The 18,940-nt window shown below is 46.3% G+C and overlaps 1 protein-coding gene and 1 long non-coding RNA gene across 6 annotated transcripts in view; one reads left to right on the top strand and one right to left on the bottom strand.

Annotated features, from left to right (window-relative positions):
* The first annotated feature begins 487 nt into the window (after window positions 1-487).
* Window positions 488-18,940, top strand: part of LOC123617947 (uncharacterized) — a 29,843-nt gene continuing 11,390 nt past the window's right edge. The window contains exons 1-2 of one of the 2 annotated variants that reach the window (XR_006726278.2): window positions 488-968; window positions 1,954-2,040. This is a non-coding gene — a long non-coding RNA (uncharacterized LOC123617947). Of the gene's footprint in view, window positions 969-1,062; window positions 1,470-1,953; window positions 2,041-18,940 lie in introns of those variants that run through there. The other variant, XR_006726277.2, reaches the window with a different exon arrangement.
* The window catches only part of DHX35 (DEAH-box helicase 35), a 63,085-nt gene continuing 56,084 nt past the window's right edge, over window positions 11,940-18,940 (bottom strand). For 3 of the 4 annotated variants that reach the window (XM_074347271.1, XM_074347273.1, XM_074347274.1), the window contains 3 exons: window positions 17,035-17,106; window positions 15,866-15,977; window positions 11,940-13,152 (listed from right to left, as the gene is read on the bottom strand). In XM_074347271.1, the coding sequence (XP_074203372.1) occupies window positions 13,108-13,152; window positions 15,866-15,977; window positions 17,035-17,106 (229 nt within the window). In that variant the 3' untranslated portion in view covers window positions 11,940-13,107. The remainder of the gene's footprint in view (window positions 13,153-15,865; window positions 15,978-17,034; window positions 17,107-18,940) is intronic. The other variant, XM_074347272.1, reaches the window with a different exon arrangement.

Genomic DNA, 18,940 nt, shown 5'->3' with positions numbered 1-18,940 from the left:
CTGAGAAGCTGAGATTTCCGTGAAGCCCTCGCCACCGGGACAGGTAACTCTTCCAGAATCTGAGTAACGGAGACAGGTGACTGTTCCTCCTTCTGAGTCTGCAGTCCAAGTCAGGAACACCCAGCATGATTGTGAAAAGTTTAAAGTAAGACAAATTTAATAAGCTCCCCAGTGGCCTCTTGGAATTTCCATGTTGCCTCACTATCTAGGCCCAGATTTCTCCCAACTACAAGGCAATTCTTGGAAACCCAGACATCGGTGCTCATTAACTAGTTCTAAATGACCAGCGGGCCAGTGATAAAAAGAGAGGGAGCCGCACCTCGGGGCAGTAAACTGCTGAAGTTTACAAGCATCTCAGGTTATAACTGAGTGGGACCCTTTGGGACTTCCCCGGACAGACTCCTCCCCCGTATCTTCTGCTGTAGCTCCTCCTTGAATGACCCGGATAATAGTATCTCCTGCATACTTCCTGCGTGTTTCAGATGCTAAAAAACCACCACCACGTGGAAGAAAGTAACTATTTGATGATCCTGAGCTCAAAGCGCTCAGACCTTCTAGCAGCCTCACCGATCTGAGAACTAGACACAGCTGATCACAGACTCTGGGACGCCCCTCCCTCACCTAGCCTCCAAAGATACTCAGCTGAAACCCTTCAGGGAGTTCAGGGCTTTGAGGGCACGAGACGCTCGTGAGACGCTGATTCTCCTTGCTGGGCCCAGCGCTGAACATCTCTCTGCCCAGAACTCCGACCATCCGGTATTGTTTGGCTTCATGGTGCGTGGGGCACATGAACTTGCGTTCAGTAATAATTTTGGCAAAACCAGCCCTGGGTCCCAGCAGCTGCCGGAGCTCACTTCACTCCGTGGAACCAGCAGGGACTCTACCAGACAGGCACCGGCTCCCCGGCACAAGGCTGCTTGGAGCCAAGAACCACCCGGAGCTACGGTCCGCATCCGTGTCGCCTGGGGGTGAGTCACTCCAGCTTGCACAGGCTGGGAATTCTCTCCATCCATCTGGGCTCATCCCCTTGTGGGAAGTGAGCAGCTCCGGGTCTGCTCTTGAAAGGGGTCCGTTCTCTTTCAGGAGCCGGGCCCATCTGTTTGGAGTCCTCCGTTTGGGAGTGGAAGTGGAATTTTTAGACTACACCTCCTTTGATTGTCTGATATTGCAGCTGGAGCTTATTTGTAGTTTGTGTTTCTGTGTGTATCATTTTGGGTTGAGCCAATCCAGCTTGCACAAGATGGGAAAATTCTATCCACTCTACCTACTTCCCAGAACGGAAGGAGTCATTCTGGGCTCATTGGGAGCCACTCTGGGTCCATTCTTTTTCTGGAGCCAGGCCACTCTGGAAGCCTCCATCTGGGAGTGGAGGTGGGACTTTTTGGCTTCACGTCGCCTGATGTTTGTACGGGACTGTGTGTGTTGTTTATACGTGTCAGTGCTTGCACCGGCCGGCTGAGATGGCTTTGGTGAGTAACGGGGCTCGTGTGATGCTGCCAGGGTATCCCTCCCCATTGCACAGGCTTCACCTGCAGCGGAACATTGGCTGGGATTTTCCCTTTGCGGACTAGCCTTGATCATTTACTCAGTTTCATCTTGGCAGGGCTTGACATCTTGGTTGGGGTTCTCCCCTTTTGGATTGATGGGCCATTGGCTGGGGAGCTGTGACCCCGAGAGGGCGTGGTGAATTGTTGTTAGCTTGCTGTTTGGTAGCACCGGCCGTGAATAATTAAGCATGGATGCTCAGAGCTCGGTTCCATCTTACAGTTGCCTCAGGGTATATCTTGTAAAACTGGGAAATCTTCAGCTACAATCCCATAAATGAAAGAAAATGGTATTTTTTTTACTGTAACTCTGTGTGGGCTCAGTGCTCCCTGAGGTCTGGAGAACAATGACCCCAGTGACTCTGCTGTATTAAAGTGGGCCTTTTTCTGTTTGGCTTTTATCTTGCAGGCAGTGGAGGGGCGTGTGTGTGTCTCGGTACCTGAGTACAAATCCGGTTCTCTCTTCCTGGTTTTGCTGGAAGTGAGGCGGGTGAACGTGAGTGAATGATACATATGCATTACTGTCTATTGCTGTTATTTCTTTAAACTGGAGTGGATTATTTGGGAACTGAAAAAAAAATCCCTGAAAATAAATGAGATGGTTCAGTTTTGTAAAAGCAGAGGGGAAATTTACATTCCTTTTCCTGTGCCTTTGAGATGGAAATGATCTAACTGAGGTCTCAAGGAGGAGAAAACAAAAAACAATTTTTTTAAAAACTCAAGCAGAAAAACTGAGATCTCTGGTTCTGTTTTTACTAAAAACTAACTTGTAAATGAAGTCTATTTAATTGACTTAAAAGTAAGTGCTTACAAAGTAAATACGTCGAAGTACAAAACACAGAACAAATTTCAGGTTTATGTGATCCAGGAAATGTTCAATATTGGATTGATATCTGATATTAAAGCTACCCTAAACTTGGTATAATCAATGCAGACATGTCTTTTTATTGTACCTGGGTTTAATGAAGGTCAGTAATGTCATGTTCTTCCTGTTTCAGAGTTTGTCAGCAGAAAAAAATTTAACTAACTTGATATGATTAAATTGTTATAAGTGAATTCAGTGCAAATGAGATAAGAGCTTTTGGGTGAACTCTTTAGAAATAATTGTGTTTTAGGAATGTCTACTTAAAAATGATCTCTCCAGATATTTGTTAACTTGAAATTTATTAATTTTTTTTATTAAAGTGTAGTCTATTTACAATATGTTGATTTCTGGTATACAGCATAGTGATTCAGTTTTATATATTTATATATATATATATATATATATATATATATATATATATATATATATATATATATATATATTCCTTTTCACATTCTTTTTCATTATAGGCTATTAGAAGGTATTGAATATAGTTCCCTGTGCTATACAGTAGGACTTTATTGTTTAATCTCTTATATCTAGTAATTAGTATTTGCAAATCCCAAACTCCCAATTTATCCCTCCACATCTCCCCTTCCCTGCCCCACACATACCCCGTAACCATAAGTTTGTTTTCCATGTCGGTAAGTCTTTTTCTGTTTTGTAAATAATTTCATTTGTATCTTCTTTTTAGATCCCACATATAAGTGATATCATATGGTATTTTTCTTTGTCTTTCAGCCTTAGCTCACTTAGAAGGACTTTCTCCAGGTCCGTCCATGTTGCCACAAATGGCATTATTTTAGTCTTTCTTACGGCTGAGAAGTATTCCATTATATTTATTTATATGTAATATGTATGTGTATATATATATATATATATATATATATATATACACACACACATTATAATGTATAATACACACACACACACACACACACATACATACATACACACACACCAAAATTTCTTTATCCAGTCACCTGTCGATGGACATCTAGGTTGTTTCCATGTCTTGGCTATTGTAAATAGTGCTGCTGTAAACATTGGGGTACATGTATCTTTTTGAATTAGAGTTTCCTCCAGATATATGTTCAGGAGTGAGATTGCTGAATGATATGGTAAGTCTACTTTTAGTTTTTTAAGGAATCTCCATACTGTTTTCCATAATGGCTGCACATTCCCACCAGCAGTGTAGGAGGGTTCCCTGTTCTCCACACCCTCTCCAGAATGTATCGTTCGTGGTCTTTTGAATGATGGCCATTCTGACTGGTCTGAGGTGATACCTCAGTGTAGTTTTGATTTGTATTTCTCTGATAATTAGTGCTATTGAGCGTTTTTTCATGTACCTATTGGCCATTTGTGTATCTTCATTGGAGAAATGCTTATTTAGGTCTTCTGCCCACTTTTGGATTGAGTTTTTTGGGGTTTGTTTGTTAAGTTGCATGAGCTGTTTGTATATTCTGGAAATTAAGCCCTTGTCAGTTGCATCACTTGCAAATATTTTCTCCCATTCTGTAGATTGTCTTTTTGTTTATGGTTTCCTTTGCTGTGCAAAAGCTTATAAGTTTAATTAGGTCCCATTTGTTTATTTTTGCTTTTATTTCTATTGCTTGGGTAGACTGCCCTAGGAGATCATTGCTAAGATTGATGTCAGAGAATGTTTTGCCTATTTCCTTCTGGAGAGTTTATAGTGTCTTGTCTTATGTTTAAGTCTTTAAGCCATTTGAGTTTATTTTTGTGTGTGGTGTTTGGGAGTGTTCTAACTTCATTGATTTGCATGCTGCTGTCCAGTTTTCCCAACACCACTTGCTGAAGAGACTGTGTTTTCTCCATTCTATATTCTTGCCTCTTTCATTGTAGATTAATTGACTATAAGCGTGTGGGTTCATTTCTGGACTTTCTGTCCTTTTCCATTGATCTATGTGTCTGTTTTTGTGTGAGTACCATACTGTTTTGATTATTGTAGCTTCATAGTATAGTCTGAAGTCTGGGAGCTTGATTCCTCCAGATCTGCTCTTCTTTCTGAAAATTGTTTTGGCTACTTGGGGTGTTTTGTGTTTCTATACAGATTTTAACATTTTTTTGTTCCAGCTCTGTGAAAAATGCCATTGGTAATTTGATAGGGATTGCAATGAATCTGTAGATTGCCTTAGGTAGTACGGCCATTTTAACAATATTAATTCTTCCAGTCCAAGGACATAGTATATCTTTCCATCTGTTTTTGTCATCTTCATTTTCTTTCATCAGCATCTTACGGTTTTCAAAGTATAGGTCTTTTGCCTTCTTAGGTAGGTTTATTCCCAGGTATTTTATTCTTTGTGATGAGATGGCAAATGGGATTACTTCCTCAGTTTGTCTTTCTGATATTTCATTGTTAGTGTATAGAAATGCAACAGACTTCTGTGTATTAATTTTGTATCCTGCAGCTTTACTGAATTCATTGATGAGCTCTAGTAGTCTTCCTGCAGTCTTTAGGATTTTCCGTGTATTGTAGCATGTCATCTGCAAACACTGACAGTTCTACTACTTTTTTTCCAATTTTCATTCCTTTTATTTCTGCTGCTTCTCTGATTGCTGTGGCCAGGACTTTTTCAAAACCGTGTTGAACGAAAATGACAAGAGAGGGCATCTTTGTCTTGTTCCCGATCTTAGAGGAAATGCTTTCAGTTTTTCACTGTTGAGTTTGATGTTAGCTGTGGGTTTGTCATATAGGGACTTCATTATGTTGAGGTATGTTCCCTCTATGCCCACTTTCTGAAGAGTTTTTATCGTAAACGGTTGTTGGATTTTGTCAAAAGCTTTTTCTGCATCTATTGAGATGATCACATGGTTTTTATTCTTTAATTTGTTAATGTGCTGTAGCACATTGATCTGCAGGTAATGAAAAATCCTTGCATCCCTGGAATAAATCCTACTGGATCATGGTGTCTGATTCTTTTATTTATTTTTTTTAATTTTTGTTTGTTTGTCTGTGGGGGGTTAAGTTTTGTTTGTTTAATGGAGGCACTGGGGATTGAACCCAGGACCTTGTGTATGCTAAGCAGGCATTCTACCACTGGGCTATACTCACCCCCTGTTTTTGACTTTTGTTTTGTTTTGTTTTTTAGGGTTTGTTTTTTTTTTTTTTTTTTTTTTTGGGAGGGGGGTAGGTAATTGGGTTTATTTATTTACTTTGACTGACTTGCTGACTCCCTTGCACCGCTTTAAATATATCGTGCCACTCCCTTCCGGCCTGCAGAGTTGCTGCTGAAAAATCAGCTGATAACCTTATGGGAGTTCCCTTGTTTGTTACTTGTTGCTTTTCTCTTATTGCTTTTAACATTTTCTGTGTATCTTTAATTTTTGTCAATTTGATGACTAGGTGCCTCCCCGTGCTCCTCTTCAGGTTAATCCTGTGTGGGATTCTCTGTGCTTCCTGGACTTGGGTAACTGTTTCCTTTCCCAAGTTAGGGAAGTTTTCGGCTATTATCTCTTCAAATGTCTTCTCAGGTCCTTATCTCTCTCTCTTCTCCTTCTGGGACCCCTATGATGCGAAGTTCAGTGTGCTTCCTGTTGTCCCAGAGGTCTCTTAAACTATCCTCATTTTTTTTCATTCTTTGTTTTTTTTTTTTTTTAATGTTCTGGCATAGTGATTTCCACTACTCTGTCTTCTAGCTCACTGACCTGGTCCTCTGCCTCACTTAGTCTGCTCTTAGTTACCTCTAGTGTTATTTCAGTTGTTGCATTCTTCACCTCTGGTTATTCTTTATGTTTTCTGTCTCTTTGCTAAACGCTTCTAATTTCTTGCTCTGTGCGTCCATTCTCCTCCTGAGTTCTCTGATCATCTTCACAATCATGACTCTGAATTATTTCTTGGGTAGATTGCTTATCTCCTTGTCAATTCGTTCTTGTGGTATTTTATGTTTCACCTTTGCCTGGAACATACTCCTCTGCCATCTCATTTTGTCTAAATTTCTATTTGTATTTTTATGTATGTGGTAGGTTAGTTATGTTTCTTGACCTTGGAGAAGTGACCCTCTGTAGGTGACATCCTGTGCATCCCAGCGGTGTACTCCCCTCTCGTCACCCAAAGGCCAAGGGCCAGCTGGTCCCAGGGGAGATTCTGGCCTGCGTTTGCAGGCTCCTTCCACGGTCCATGGGATTGTTTTCTTACTTCTGGTGTCTGCTCCCTAGTGGGTGAGGCTAGACTAGAGGCTTGTGCAGGTTTCCTGGTGGGAGGGGCCAGTGCCTGCCCCCTGGTGGGTGAATCTGGATCCTGGCCCTCTGGTGGGCAGGACTGTGGGCTCAGGAAGTCTTTAGGCAGCCTGTCTGCTAATGGGTGGGGCTGTGTTCCCATCCAGTTAGTCGTTTGGCCTGAGGCATCCCAGCCTTTAAGCCTATAGGCTGTTGGATGGGGCCAGGTCTTGGTACTAATGACCCAAGCTAGGAAAATTCATGCAGATGAATACTCCTTGAATGTCTGCTGCCAGCTTTTATTTCCCCAGAATGAACCGCTGCTGCTCTATCTCCTCCCCAGGAGACCTTCCAGGACAGCAGGCAGGTTTGGCCCAGGCTCCTATGAAATCACTACTTCCGCCCTTGGTCCCAGTGCACGTGAGATTCTGTGTGCACTGTTTAAGAGTGAAGTCTGTTTTCCCCAGTCCTGTGGAGCTCCTGCAATTAGCCCCACTGGCTTTCAAAGCCAAGTGCTCTGGGGGCTCCTCCTGACACCAGACCAGACCTCAGACCTCTCACTCCTGCAATATAATTATTCTCCAGCTTGTGGTTTGCCCACCCAGGGGGTATGGGACCCGATTATATCATGTGTGAGCCCCTCCTACCATCCCGCCGTGGTTCCCTCTTTATGTCTCCAGTTGAAGGTTTTTTGGTAGGTTCCATTCTTTTTTATCGGTGGTTGTTCAGCAGTCAGTTGTGGTTTTGTTGTGTTCGTGGGAGGAGGCGAGCTCGTGGTCCTACTACTCCGCCATCTTGATGAGATTCTCTCTATTGCTTTTTGTGTGAATGTATTTTTAGCATCTGTGGATGGAATTGTCACATCTCACTGATTCTTTTCTTGCTCAGCTATATTGAAGGTCTGTGTTATACGTTGTCTGTGGCTTGAAACTGCTCTGTAGTACTCCATGGCTGCATGGTGTCATCTCCTGAATCTTCCCTGCACATTCCCCTGGGGATGGATATTCCTCCACCCCTGACTCCACCACTACTACCCTCCCAACCACAATCACACTGGGTGAGCATCCTTATACATGTCTCCTTACGAACCCAGGTGAGACTTTTTGTTGGGAACATTTACACAGACATGGAATTTCCAGACTGGGGGGCATACACATACTTCATTTGATGAGTTGTGCCAGGTGGCTCTCTCCATCAGTGCACCGAGGTCCCCATGTCTCTGCCAACACTTGGCATTACCCATCTTTGCAATTTGTGCTAATCTGATGGGTGCAAAGTGATGTTGAATTATTGCTTGATCATTGATTTGAACTGCTTCCACAGGCTTGGTAGACTCTGGGGTCTGCTTCTATAAACTGCTCGCTCCCTGTACCCATTTTTTTTCTGTCGGGCGATCCTTATTATTGGTTCATAGGAGCTCCTGGTCTGTTCTTGACACATAATCCCTTGTTAGTTTCAGCAATTACAAACGTCTTCCCTTCTGCTCTCACACCTACTGTTAGGCCTTTTGCCAGGCATGGAAACAAATTAAGCAAACCAAGATATAAGAGAAAGAAGAAACTGAAGTAAAATGAAATGAGTAGTAAATCGTTAAGGTGAGTTTAACTAACAGATTAAAATGAGAAAATAAAACTCACAAAAGAAAATCTTTACAGAATAAAAACAAAAAGTTGAGATGGGTGGAGGGTATAGCTCAGTGGTAAACTGCATGCTTAGCATGCATGAGGTCCTGGGTTCAATCCCCAGTGCCTCCATTAAAATGAATGAATGAGTAAATAAACAAACTGAATTACCTCCCCCCGTTAAAAATTTTTTTTAATTTCTTTAAAAACCAAAAAATTGAACGAAGTTTTTCTTTGTACCTAAAAGTATAAAACAAAAGTTAGAAACAAGTAAGTAGAGTTTAAAGAAGAAGTTAGAATAAAACGTGAAGGTAAAAATACTTTTTAAAAGAGTAAGAACATGAGGCAAATCACACCTTATTCTTTTTTAAACTTCATGGTACAAGACAGAAATAATGCAGAAGCCACAGAGATAAGTTAAAGGGACAAAGCATACGCACATGTGGAAAAAAATGAACAAACAAGAGCTAAGAGTAAACACAGTGGCAGCAGGTACAAAGCAAACCCAAGTGCACTTCAAAACCAAAAAAAAAGCAAGTGGAAGTGGAGAGGAAAAGGCTCAAAGGAACCAACTGAAGGCAGACTGCTAAGTCCTGACCAGCCAAGTCCTGCTCTCAGGGTCCCTGGGGTCCAGATGCCATGGGCTAGAGGCAGGGAGCCTGGGCTACTTCGGATCTGGTGACGGTTCCGCCCCATCAGTCTGGGGCAGGGAAGAGCCTGGCCAGGACCTTCGTATTCAGAGCTTCTGCCCAGGCCATGGTCAACACACAAGCTGTGGGCAGCGGCCCCTGGTGGGCCTTCACCTGGCTATGGAGATTCTGGGGCATCCCCACTGGGCCTCTCACCAGTCCACCAACTCCCTCATGAACCTCCCAGCCTCGCTGGCTCACTCACTGCCTTTAGCAGAACCCACAAGAGAGGCCGAGGCCGAGGCCACATACACCGCAGGGCCAGGGAAAGTGATGCCCTGGGAATCTCTCTGACAGGCAAGGAGGCAGCCTGTTTGAACAAGCTCAGTACCTCCAAGAATGCTGAAGGCAGCATCTCCGTGATTCACCGGAGGTGCCAGAACATCCCCCTGGATCGCCAGGCAGAGCAGTGACTGGGAGGACCCCAGGACAAGCCGTCTCCAGGACACCTGCCATGCCGACTGGCTACTTTCCCCCGAGTGGCCAGCTGTGTGTGAAATGATTGGCTTGGCTATTTCCAGTGCCAGGTGCAGAAAAGAAATAGATTAAAAGGACAAGAAATCCAGAGTTCCAGCATCCTGTTTTAGCACATGTTGGAAGGTGGACGAAAAATCCAGATGAGTCATTGGAGAGTGGAAAAGATCTGATCTTATCTAAAGGTGAGGTAAGGGATCTGGGGGCTGAGTCCTGCTAACTTGAGTCCTTCCAGTTGTGTAAAGACAGGGAGTCCTCCTGCTGCTCCAGAAGTTTGCTTGCAATTCAGTTGCTTGGCAGGGCGGCTCCGTCTCCCCACAGCTATGATGCTTGGTGCAGATGTTGCCAGCTGGCCCACAACCCAGTGGTTCCTGGACTTGGGGATCTCATTAACCAGTTTTTGGCCTTGTTTTGAATTGGTTCTTAATTGGAAGACTGATGTAAGATTGCTGATATTTTGTTTTTCTAAGGAAAACATTTTTTTTTAAACTACCAATAACATCACCATTGTTTTCGAAAGGAAAGAACAGTTTAGCACAAAAGAAAAAAATCACTAAAGGATGGGGTGATCTTTTATACAGAATAACTTTAAGCTTTACAAAATGCTAATTATTATATGTTCCTCATTTGAGGAAGGCAGTCAGGAAAACTCTTGGTGGGCTGACATTGGTGACCCACCCAGAGTTGAATTCGCACCCCACCGACCACAGTGCTTTGGGGGAACGGGCCAGTGGGCTCAGGGTGGGATCCAGTTACGTGATAAGAGTACAACTGTATAAAAACTGTCACTCACATCTGATGCTCCTCTTGACCGCCCAGCTGATGACACACCTCCCTCCCTGGGTTTGATGTATTTATGACCTGTCTCCTTTACCACTGGTTCCCAAATCACTACATCATTAGAATCATCTGGGCTGGAGCTTTCCCAGGTCCCACCACCAGAGATCTGGTCCAGGACAGGGTCCCATGGTCATCTGAATTGAGGCACCTCAGCCTCGTGCCCCTCACCTCCCAACCCTATGAAACCAGAAGCCATCAGCCCAGGGTTCTGCAAAGCGGAGCTGAGAACAGGGACAGAAGGCAGGGGACCCAGGACGGAGGGGCAGCAACTAGGCCACCAAGAGAAAGCAGCGCTGGTCGCCGGCTGGGCTGATGCCGACACCAGAACGTGGAGCTGGGGGACTGGGCGACGCTCCACATTCACAGCTAAAGCGAAAGGCTCAGCTGGGAGGGGACAGGGCAGTGGGATGTCAGCATGATCTGTAATGGATGTTCACAAGGAAAGGGTCTGTCAGGGAGCTTCTTTTGGATGTTGCCTGGCCTCTAACTACCACCCGCCGTGGCCTCTGCAGTCTCTCACACTGTCATTCTTGTCCCCTGCCTCCGTGCGGTTCCACTCACCTGGTCACCCATCATCAAACATCTCCACCCACCTCCACGCCGTGCATGCGGCCCAGGTGCTCAGCCCACACCTGCTGACTGGACTCAGACCGGCAGGAGCACTGGCTGGACCAGGGACTGCTTGTGATGGCGTCGTCTGGCCTGCAGGGAGACCAGCTCCAGGGCAGAACCGGCAGGGTGGGAGCCATAGGCACACAAAGCGCCCGCTCCGGGCCCACAGGACACCACCACTCACCACCGCCTCCACCCCGTTTCCCAGCGCAGACGCCCCTCCACGTCTGCGCTGAGCACCTGGCTCAGTGTCAGGGAGACATGGCAACGCTGTGGAAATCTGATATTTGAAAACCCAGGTGGAGTTTGAGGGGACTCGTTCCTGTGGAACCGCTTGGGGACAAGGTTTTGTGAGGCCCTGCCAGCCTCTCTCAGCCAGGCCGGGTCATCGCTCCTTCCGAGGTCATCTGGTTCTTCAGACACACATGGAGGGGCCCCTCGGCCAAGCCATGACCGTGCGGCTGCAAGCCTGACCGTGGAGATTCCCCTCCATACACCATGGGCTGCGATGTAACGTGGGGTAGGAAGCTCGGAGGCCTGCCTGGTGGGGGCTGCCTAAGGGGCACAGGTCCTGCGGCCCAGACGTGCTGGAAGAGGTGGCCAGTGATGCGTGCTGGCTCCAGGCTGCACCCCCGACTGTTTCATCTCCTGTTTTTGCTCTGCAGTTTCAGCCAGAGGGTGAGGATCCTGCACCATCTCCTCCTTGCGCCCCAACAGAAGCTCATTGGGACCAGCCCCGGCCCTAAATTATAAAAGAAAGTATTTCTGATCTTTCTTCACAAGAATGCCAGTCGGAAACGGCAAGAACTGGACGTCTTTGGGACTTCGTTTGAACAGCGTCCCTTGTTTGCTCTAACAAGGTCTTTTTTTTGGTTTGTTTTAATGGAGGTACTGGGGATTGAACCCAGGACTTCATGCACACTAAGCATATGCTCTACCACTGAGCTACACCTATACCCACCCCCTGCCCTCCAATAAGGTCCTGAGGCCATTTGGTCATGTGATCTTGCTGTATGGGGCCTCCTGTGTCCATGTGGCCCCCAAAGCTGCTGTGTGCCAAGCATCACTGGAAGAATTGATTGGACCATCTTAAAATACAGACCACGAGAACCATGGGTGGGAGGGAATACGTTTACTTTAGGTATAAAGGTTTATATTATTAACAAGTTATCACTATTATTTACATGTTTATAAAACAGAAATAAAAATGACATACATGTTTGGTGCCAAAAGTGGCACATCCAAACGAGTATCAGTACAAAAATAAATTCTCAAGCTACATGTTTTTAAGATAAACATCATTGAAACAGTTAAGAGGAAACAATCTGTATCGGTCACGTGTTGAAATGCAAATGTCATCACAGCAAAGCAGCGCTGGGGGCGCCAGTGAGACCAGCGCCTGATGGGGGAGCCCCCGCCCCATCCCCGCGTTCTCACCAGAACCAGGCACACAAAAAACAAATGTACGAGTTACGTTCTTGAGCCACAGAAGTCTAGAGCCTCTCAACAGTGAATTTCTGCTACAGAGGCTTCCGGATAGGGTCTGAGCTGATGAACACTCACTGGTGGCATCGGGACATGGGATCGTATGCGGAGGGGAAGCGGAGCCCACTTGTGAAACAGAGAGACGGACCCTGTGCACAGAGCACACAGCACAGCACACCGGGTCCTCTCCATCAGTCACCAATCCTTGCAAGTCTCCTGGCTGCCGACAAACAGGGACACAAGCAGAGGGAAAACAGAAGCTGCCTGGTTTGGGAAGCCCTGTGCCCAGCAGGCATGACCCTCGGTGATGCTGGTGGAAATCCACAGTGTTTCAGGGTCTCAGACCTTCGCGGATACACACTGCTCGCACGTGGCCACACATCTCACTGGTCAACAGAGCCGCGGCCCCACAGGGAAAGCAAAGCCAGCCCAGCAAGCCCTCGGCCCACCCAGCATGGTACTTCAGCTGCAGTGGCCTGCTGTCCTCCTCGCTCCCTGTGAACTGGGCCAGGACGGGCCTGCTGGAAGTGGCATGCCGGGTCAGGGAGGGTGCTGGGTGAGCCAGGAGCATGGCCCTTCCAACTCCCACATGGCGGGACACCCGTCCAGGCACAAACTCCTCCGGGACCCTGGCAAGGGAGGCGGATGCTGAGGGGACTGGGCGGGCAGGGGCTTTGAATGGGCTGCAGAACAGCTGAAGATTCCACACGAGCCGATGCCGGCTCACCCACCCTGGGTGGGGGGTGGCCGCGTGGAGGAGAGGGTAGCAAGCCGTACCTGCGGCCGCAGCCCAGCTCTGCTCACTGGTCCTGGACCTTGGCCCTCTTGGCTTTGAGGGACAGGTGCTGCAGGAGAAGAGAAAAACATTGTTGTGGGGCTTGGTTAGACAGAGAAAGTGGACCTCAGTGTAATTCCCATGTAAGTGACCACATCAACGCGTCCACCTGGTCCACGCCATCTCAGTAAATGCCCTGCCCCTCAGGCAAGAGTTTGGAGGAAAAGAGCCCAAGGGACCCACAAAGGAAGTGGCTTTAACAAAGGACCTCTGCTCACAACTGAGGTATCCTCGATACCCCTTAATAATCAGAAGCCAACGAGCAGGCGCTCGCCCGGGTGTGCCGCCCTAACACGCAGCGGGTCTTCACATGAGGAACCCCCAGCCCCCGGCATGCTCATAGCCCAAACCCCATTTCTTAGCACATCTACAGTGGCCTCAAGACAACCATCCGATCGCTGACAGAGAACCGCAGGCCCTGAAAGAATTCCAGGCGCCAAAGACGACGCAACGCGCCACCAGGCATGGCGGGAAGGAACTGAGTGAGCGGGACACACGTCTGGATGAGCTGCCCGAAGTCATACTTTCTATCCACTCAGGCCTGAGAAAGGACCAGTATAGATTCTTGCCGAGGCCCTGGTTAACATTTCCCTTAGATTCCAAAGGTATCTCAGCATGAGGAGAAAAAATCTTAAGGACTTGAAAGGCAAACCTCTGAATGGGTCCCCTGTGCTTCCTCTTTCCAGTGGTGGGTCTGGCTGGAGTTCTCCAAATTCTCTCCTCCCTGCACTTCACCTGATGTGACCCCTCTAAGTAACGGGAGGCACTCAGAGCCTTAGCTGGGGAACAGGGGTGAGGTCATCATGCGCGTGGGACCATTTTTGGTGCTCATTTCTGAGGAGAATGTTGGGTATAAACAAAGCTAACTCTGGACTTTTTTCAGGCCTCTTTACAGGGTGAGAGCAACTCTCTGAAAAACAGTGGTAATGGAAAGTCACCAAAGGTGCCAGGAACAGAGCCGGGGGTGATCCGTGGGCTGTGGACGGTCGCGACGTGCTACACTGTGTTCAACAAAGGACCGTCTACCACCCATGGGCAGCCACTGGAGATCCGCAGGGCTCTTGGTGAAATCAACCCATTTTGGACAAGGTCATAGACGTGCCTTTGGGCTGTTTAGTTAAGGAGGGGCCAAGTTTCTCCAGGCCAGGGTGTGTGGGAGGCACAGGGCACAGGGTTTAAGGCCCTTGGCTGTACAGTGAGGCTGTTGAATTAGGTGATTTCTGAGGTCCCGGCTTCTCTGAAACTACTCTGATCACAGGCAGTCATCAGAGTGGAGCTGCTGAGCTGAAAAACAGGCATTTGGAATTATCCTTTTTTTTTTCTTCAAAATTCTAGGGCTATGTGTTCTTTAACTTTGTGGGTTTGATGTAGAGAAAATGTCATTCTGAGCTGAGAATGGAAAATGCCTCTGCTTCTAGGGTAATTCTGTTCTCCAGGGGTCTACATAATGACAGCACAGGGCTGTAATCCCTGAGAAAAAGGACACACTCAAGGGGAGCTTTATATTCATCCCAGGGCTCTGCACAGCTCTCCAAACCTTGTCACAGGGAAGTAAATCCTATACAGAGAACAACAGTATCACTGGGCAGAGGAAATACAGGTCAGAGCTCAGAGCTGCCGGGCCAGCTGGCGTATGCAAGACAGGGCATCAGAAAGGAGGAGACCCAGGAAGCAACACGGGCTGAATGCACACGCGCAGGCCAAGATTCCAAACGGCTGGCAGAGAAGACATACCGGAGGGCTGTGCCTGACAGGGGGATTCTGAAGGTGTGAACAGTGCTGGAGACGCTGGGGTTTTGACCAAGCAGAGTGCAAAGACCTCACTAAACATCCTACACATTAGGCTGTAACATGAAAAAGCCCATGTCTTAGGAGCAGGGCTACTCAAGACTTGCCCCATAAAGAGTAAAATCAGGTCTCGGTGGAATTAAACTGTTTACCAGAAAAAAATTTTTCAATATTCTTTAAAGACAACAAAATCAACTTTTCACAACAAAGCACCTGTAACGTCCAGCGTACATCAACAAACCACCACACAACAGAAGCAGGAAAATGTGACCCGGAACGAGGCGGGAAAACAGTCTAAAAACAAAACAGACTAGAGATGGCAAAGATGTTGAATTAATGGGCATGACATGCTCTTTCAAACAGCTATATAAATATGTTCAAAGATTTAAAGAAAAAGATGAATGTATTGAGTGAACACATGGAAACTCTAAACAGAAATAAAAACTTAAGAGATCAAATGAAAATTTTAAAATGGAAAATATAATATCTGAAATGAAATATTTTCTATAAGGGCTTAACAAAAGCGTGGACACTGCAGATGTACTGACTGCTAAACAAGAAGACAGGTCAAGAGGGAAAAAAGAAATCGGAGCCTCAGTGACGTGTGGGACAATATCAAGTGCTCTAACATGTACATAACTGGAATTCCAGAAGGAGAGCAGAGAAGGATACTGGGATCAGAAAAAAATATTTTAACGAATCACAGCCCCAAATTTTCCAAATGTGGTCAAAAGAAAGTCCACAGATTCAACAAGCTCAAAGAACCCGGGCAGAAAAAACACAAAGAAAAGCACAGCACAATTCAAAATGCTAAAAAACAAAAAATAAAGGAAAAAATCTTAAGAACAGGCAGTAAAAAAAGAAAAAAAAAACCAACAAAAACTAAATCAGACTAATAGGAAACAAACAGCACCACCTCTTGATAAGGAACTTACTGTCCCTTGTTGATAAAAGTGCGGAGCCAGCTCCAACAGCCAAGCCGATTCAATAGCAGTCACGTCCCTCATGTAATACTTGGAGGTCTGTATAACTTCGTTGTAGATGACCCTGAAACAAGACGAGAACATGAGCTAATTTCCTTTCTCTTAGGATGACACTCAGAACCACGACAATTAGAGCTGACAAGATTCTCTCCCCTTTACCTGTAACGGGCACCTGTCCTGTGTGCCAGGCACTACCCTAAACACACGCGTTCGTGTTGCTCACATAAGCCTCGTGATCTGAGTGGTAGGTAACAGCATGTCCATTTTACAGGTGACACTAAGTCCTACGTGATTTCCAGAACATCTCAGTTATCAGGACAGGGCCTTCTGGATCCTTGTGCTTGTATTTACAGGACTCTGAACGGAGCCTAATGACTTTATTAGGAAATGCAGAAATAGAAGCAAAGGCTTACTGATTCTGAAAGAAGCTGGGAATTAACTGTAAAGAGACATAAGGGCACTTTCTAGAGAGATGAAAATATTCTATATCTTACTGGAGTATGGGTTACATGGATGCACACAGTTGTCAAACTCTTCCAATCTATATAAATTATACTTCTATTTAAAAAAAAAAAAAAGCGTGCCTGAGGCTGAGGTAAAAGACAGCAAAAAGCCAAGGAGATAATTTAAATCCCTACATTTTTGAAGTGCACATATTAGATACAGGTGTCAGCTTCCAGAGCCAGTATAGCCTCCTCCCTGAAGCCAGCCCTGGCTCTGCCTGGCACAGGAAGTGCCATCCACAGCCATCTACCAGATACACCCTTCTGTGAAAGCCTTTCTCCCCAGGTACTGGAATCTGTGTCCCTCTGTCCGGCTGCGGGCTGGGACCTGAATTCATCCCTGCAGAGCCGTGCCCAGCACGAGGATGCAGCATCTAGTCCGAGCATGACCGTGAACGTCTGCTCGGCGGATGAGTGAACAGAGGAGTAACACCGTTCGCTTGAAGAGATCTTTGCTAGAGCAGAGATTCTGTAGCTGACTCAGAACAAAATCAACAAAGGTGCCCCGGGCACTGGTACTCCGGGCGCTGTGCCGGGCGCGGGGGGGGCCCGCGGAGACCAGGACCTAGGCCTTGCCTTCAGCGCACTTACAAGGCTAAGACGCAGGAGGGGGCTTACCAGCGAGGCGGCTTCTCTGCATAGAGGACCGACGCAGGGTGGATGTGCAACTCATGATCGTCACGGATGGTCCTTGGGGCACAGAACAATTCTGCCTCAAGTAGACTTTAAGCACTCAGAGTGAGACCTTCCCCCAGACGTGTGTGCCGTCATCACAGTGCACGCAGGCTGCACTTCACACACACACACACTCTTCTCTCCGGCGTCTCTTGGGCCCTTTGTGACCCCTCCCCCGGGGCTGCCCCAAAAGTCAGGAATAAGTTGTGCAAAAAAGGCAGGAGAAAAGCAACATGTGGACATTCAAAAACAACGATTCAGAATATATTGCTCCACCCTATGTTTATGTTTATCTTCTGTGGGTTCTTTTTCAAAAATTTCTTTGGGGACAGAAATATGATTATTTCTATAATCTTTTCTATTAAACAAAGTTAAATAGTAAAGATAAAGACTATGGGGGAGATGATAACGGGGGAAAGAGAAAGCTCAACACTGAACCATCCATTCTCTCAGATAGTATTTCAAATTCCAACTCAGATTTGATGCAATTTAAAAAAAAATGCTACTGAACACAAGACTACTGGTAAGATCAGCTCACAAGAGAACATTAACAGACTAGGATGCTGCTGCCCAAACCATAATTAGAGTGTTTCTGCGTGTGTTCAAATGCCATGACCCAGCTTCTCTCCACAGCTGGGGTCCTGGCTGTCCTACCGGGCAACTGACACTGAACTTGGTCTCCAAAGGACCGACCATCACAAAGCCTGTTACGTAGCCTGTATTTCTGCTGAGGACACTGGTGAAAGGATTTTGTAAATGCTAGTAAAAATTGCTAATTAATACTCTTGAGGAGAGTGGGGCAATCAAAATGACAACAAAATAACGGTGCTCACTGGAGAAGCTCACGGGCCTCCCCAGAGCTGCCGCAAACAGGGACAACTCGGTGTCGGGAGGGGGAGCACATACGATGGGCAACAGACATGCTGCTGACAGGACAGACTACTGGCCTGGAGTGACACAGCACACACTAGAGATAAATGCAAGGTGCTGTCCATCGGCTCAGACAGTCAGCTACTAGGATACTACATGGAGGAGACCTGGCTGCCAAAAAAACACACAAAAAAGCTCAGTGCAACTCTGGGCTCATTTAACAAAGCCCAGTGTCCAGGACAAGGGACATCACAACGACCTCAGGATCACAGGACTGTAATATTTTCTAAGGGGAAAAAGCTAATGACAGTATATGGAGGAAATGCAAAGAGAAGCTGGGGAGAGAGCCTCCTGAGGGCTCCTGACTGAAGAAGGGCCTGCGGTCATCACCGCATGCTAACCGGCTGCAGGGAAGTTCTGAGACTAAGATGAGCTCAGAAACAGAAACGACAGACCAAAGGTCACAACTCAAAGAACTGGAATGATTCCGTTTGGGAAAAAGAGGGCTGAACTCTGTGTGAGCTTTTACCGTATTTGAATACACTAAAGGTTCTCGGAGAGCATCAAGGGTCAGTGACGTTTCTGTGCCTAGAAAATGCAACTGGAGGAGACAGGCTGTAATCTGTAGCAGGAGGAAGGACAGCCAGCTCAAAGAAGCACCTGCCAACATTCAGTGTGGCCAAAATGTGTCAGGGTAGGTGGCGGCATCAGTTCTACAGATCTCTACAAACAACGTGAACTTTCCCAACGGTAAAGGGAACTTCTCTAGGAAAGATCACCTTTAATGGTTCCTTTCAGTCCTATTATTCTGTTAGACTGGAAACATCACCAGCCTCCAGACTTTTAATTGTCATCCTTCTACAACATGTGGACAGCTGAACATTTGAGAATCATTTCCATAAGTTATTTCACTTAAAGCTATACAGCTAACCTCAATGCACCTTTAGAAGGAGGCTTGATACAAATTTTTTTTTAATTG

The sequence above is a fragment of the Camelus bactrianus genome, chromosome 19, assembly GCF_048773025.1.
Source record: "Camelus bactrianus isolate YW-2024 breed Bactrian camel chromosome 19, ASM4877302v1, whole genome shotgun sequence".
NCBI classification, from domain to species: domain Eukaryota; kingdom Metazoa; phylum Chordata; class Mammalia; order Artiodactyla; family Camelidae; genus Camelus; species Camelus bactrianus.
The sequence above is the reverse complement of the archived record's forward strand: the minus strand, read 5'-3'. Positions and strand labels throughout refer to the sequence as shown.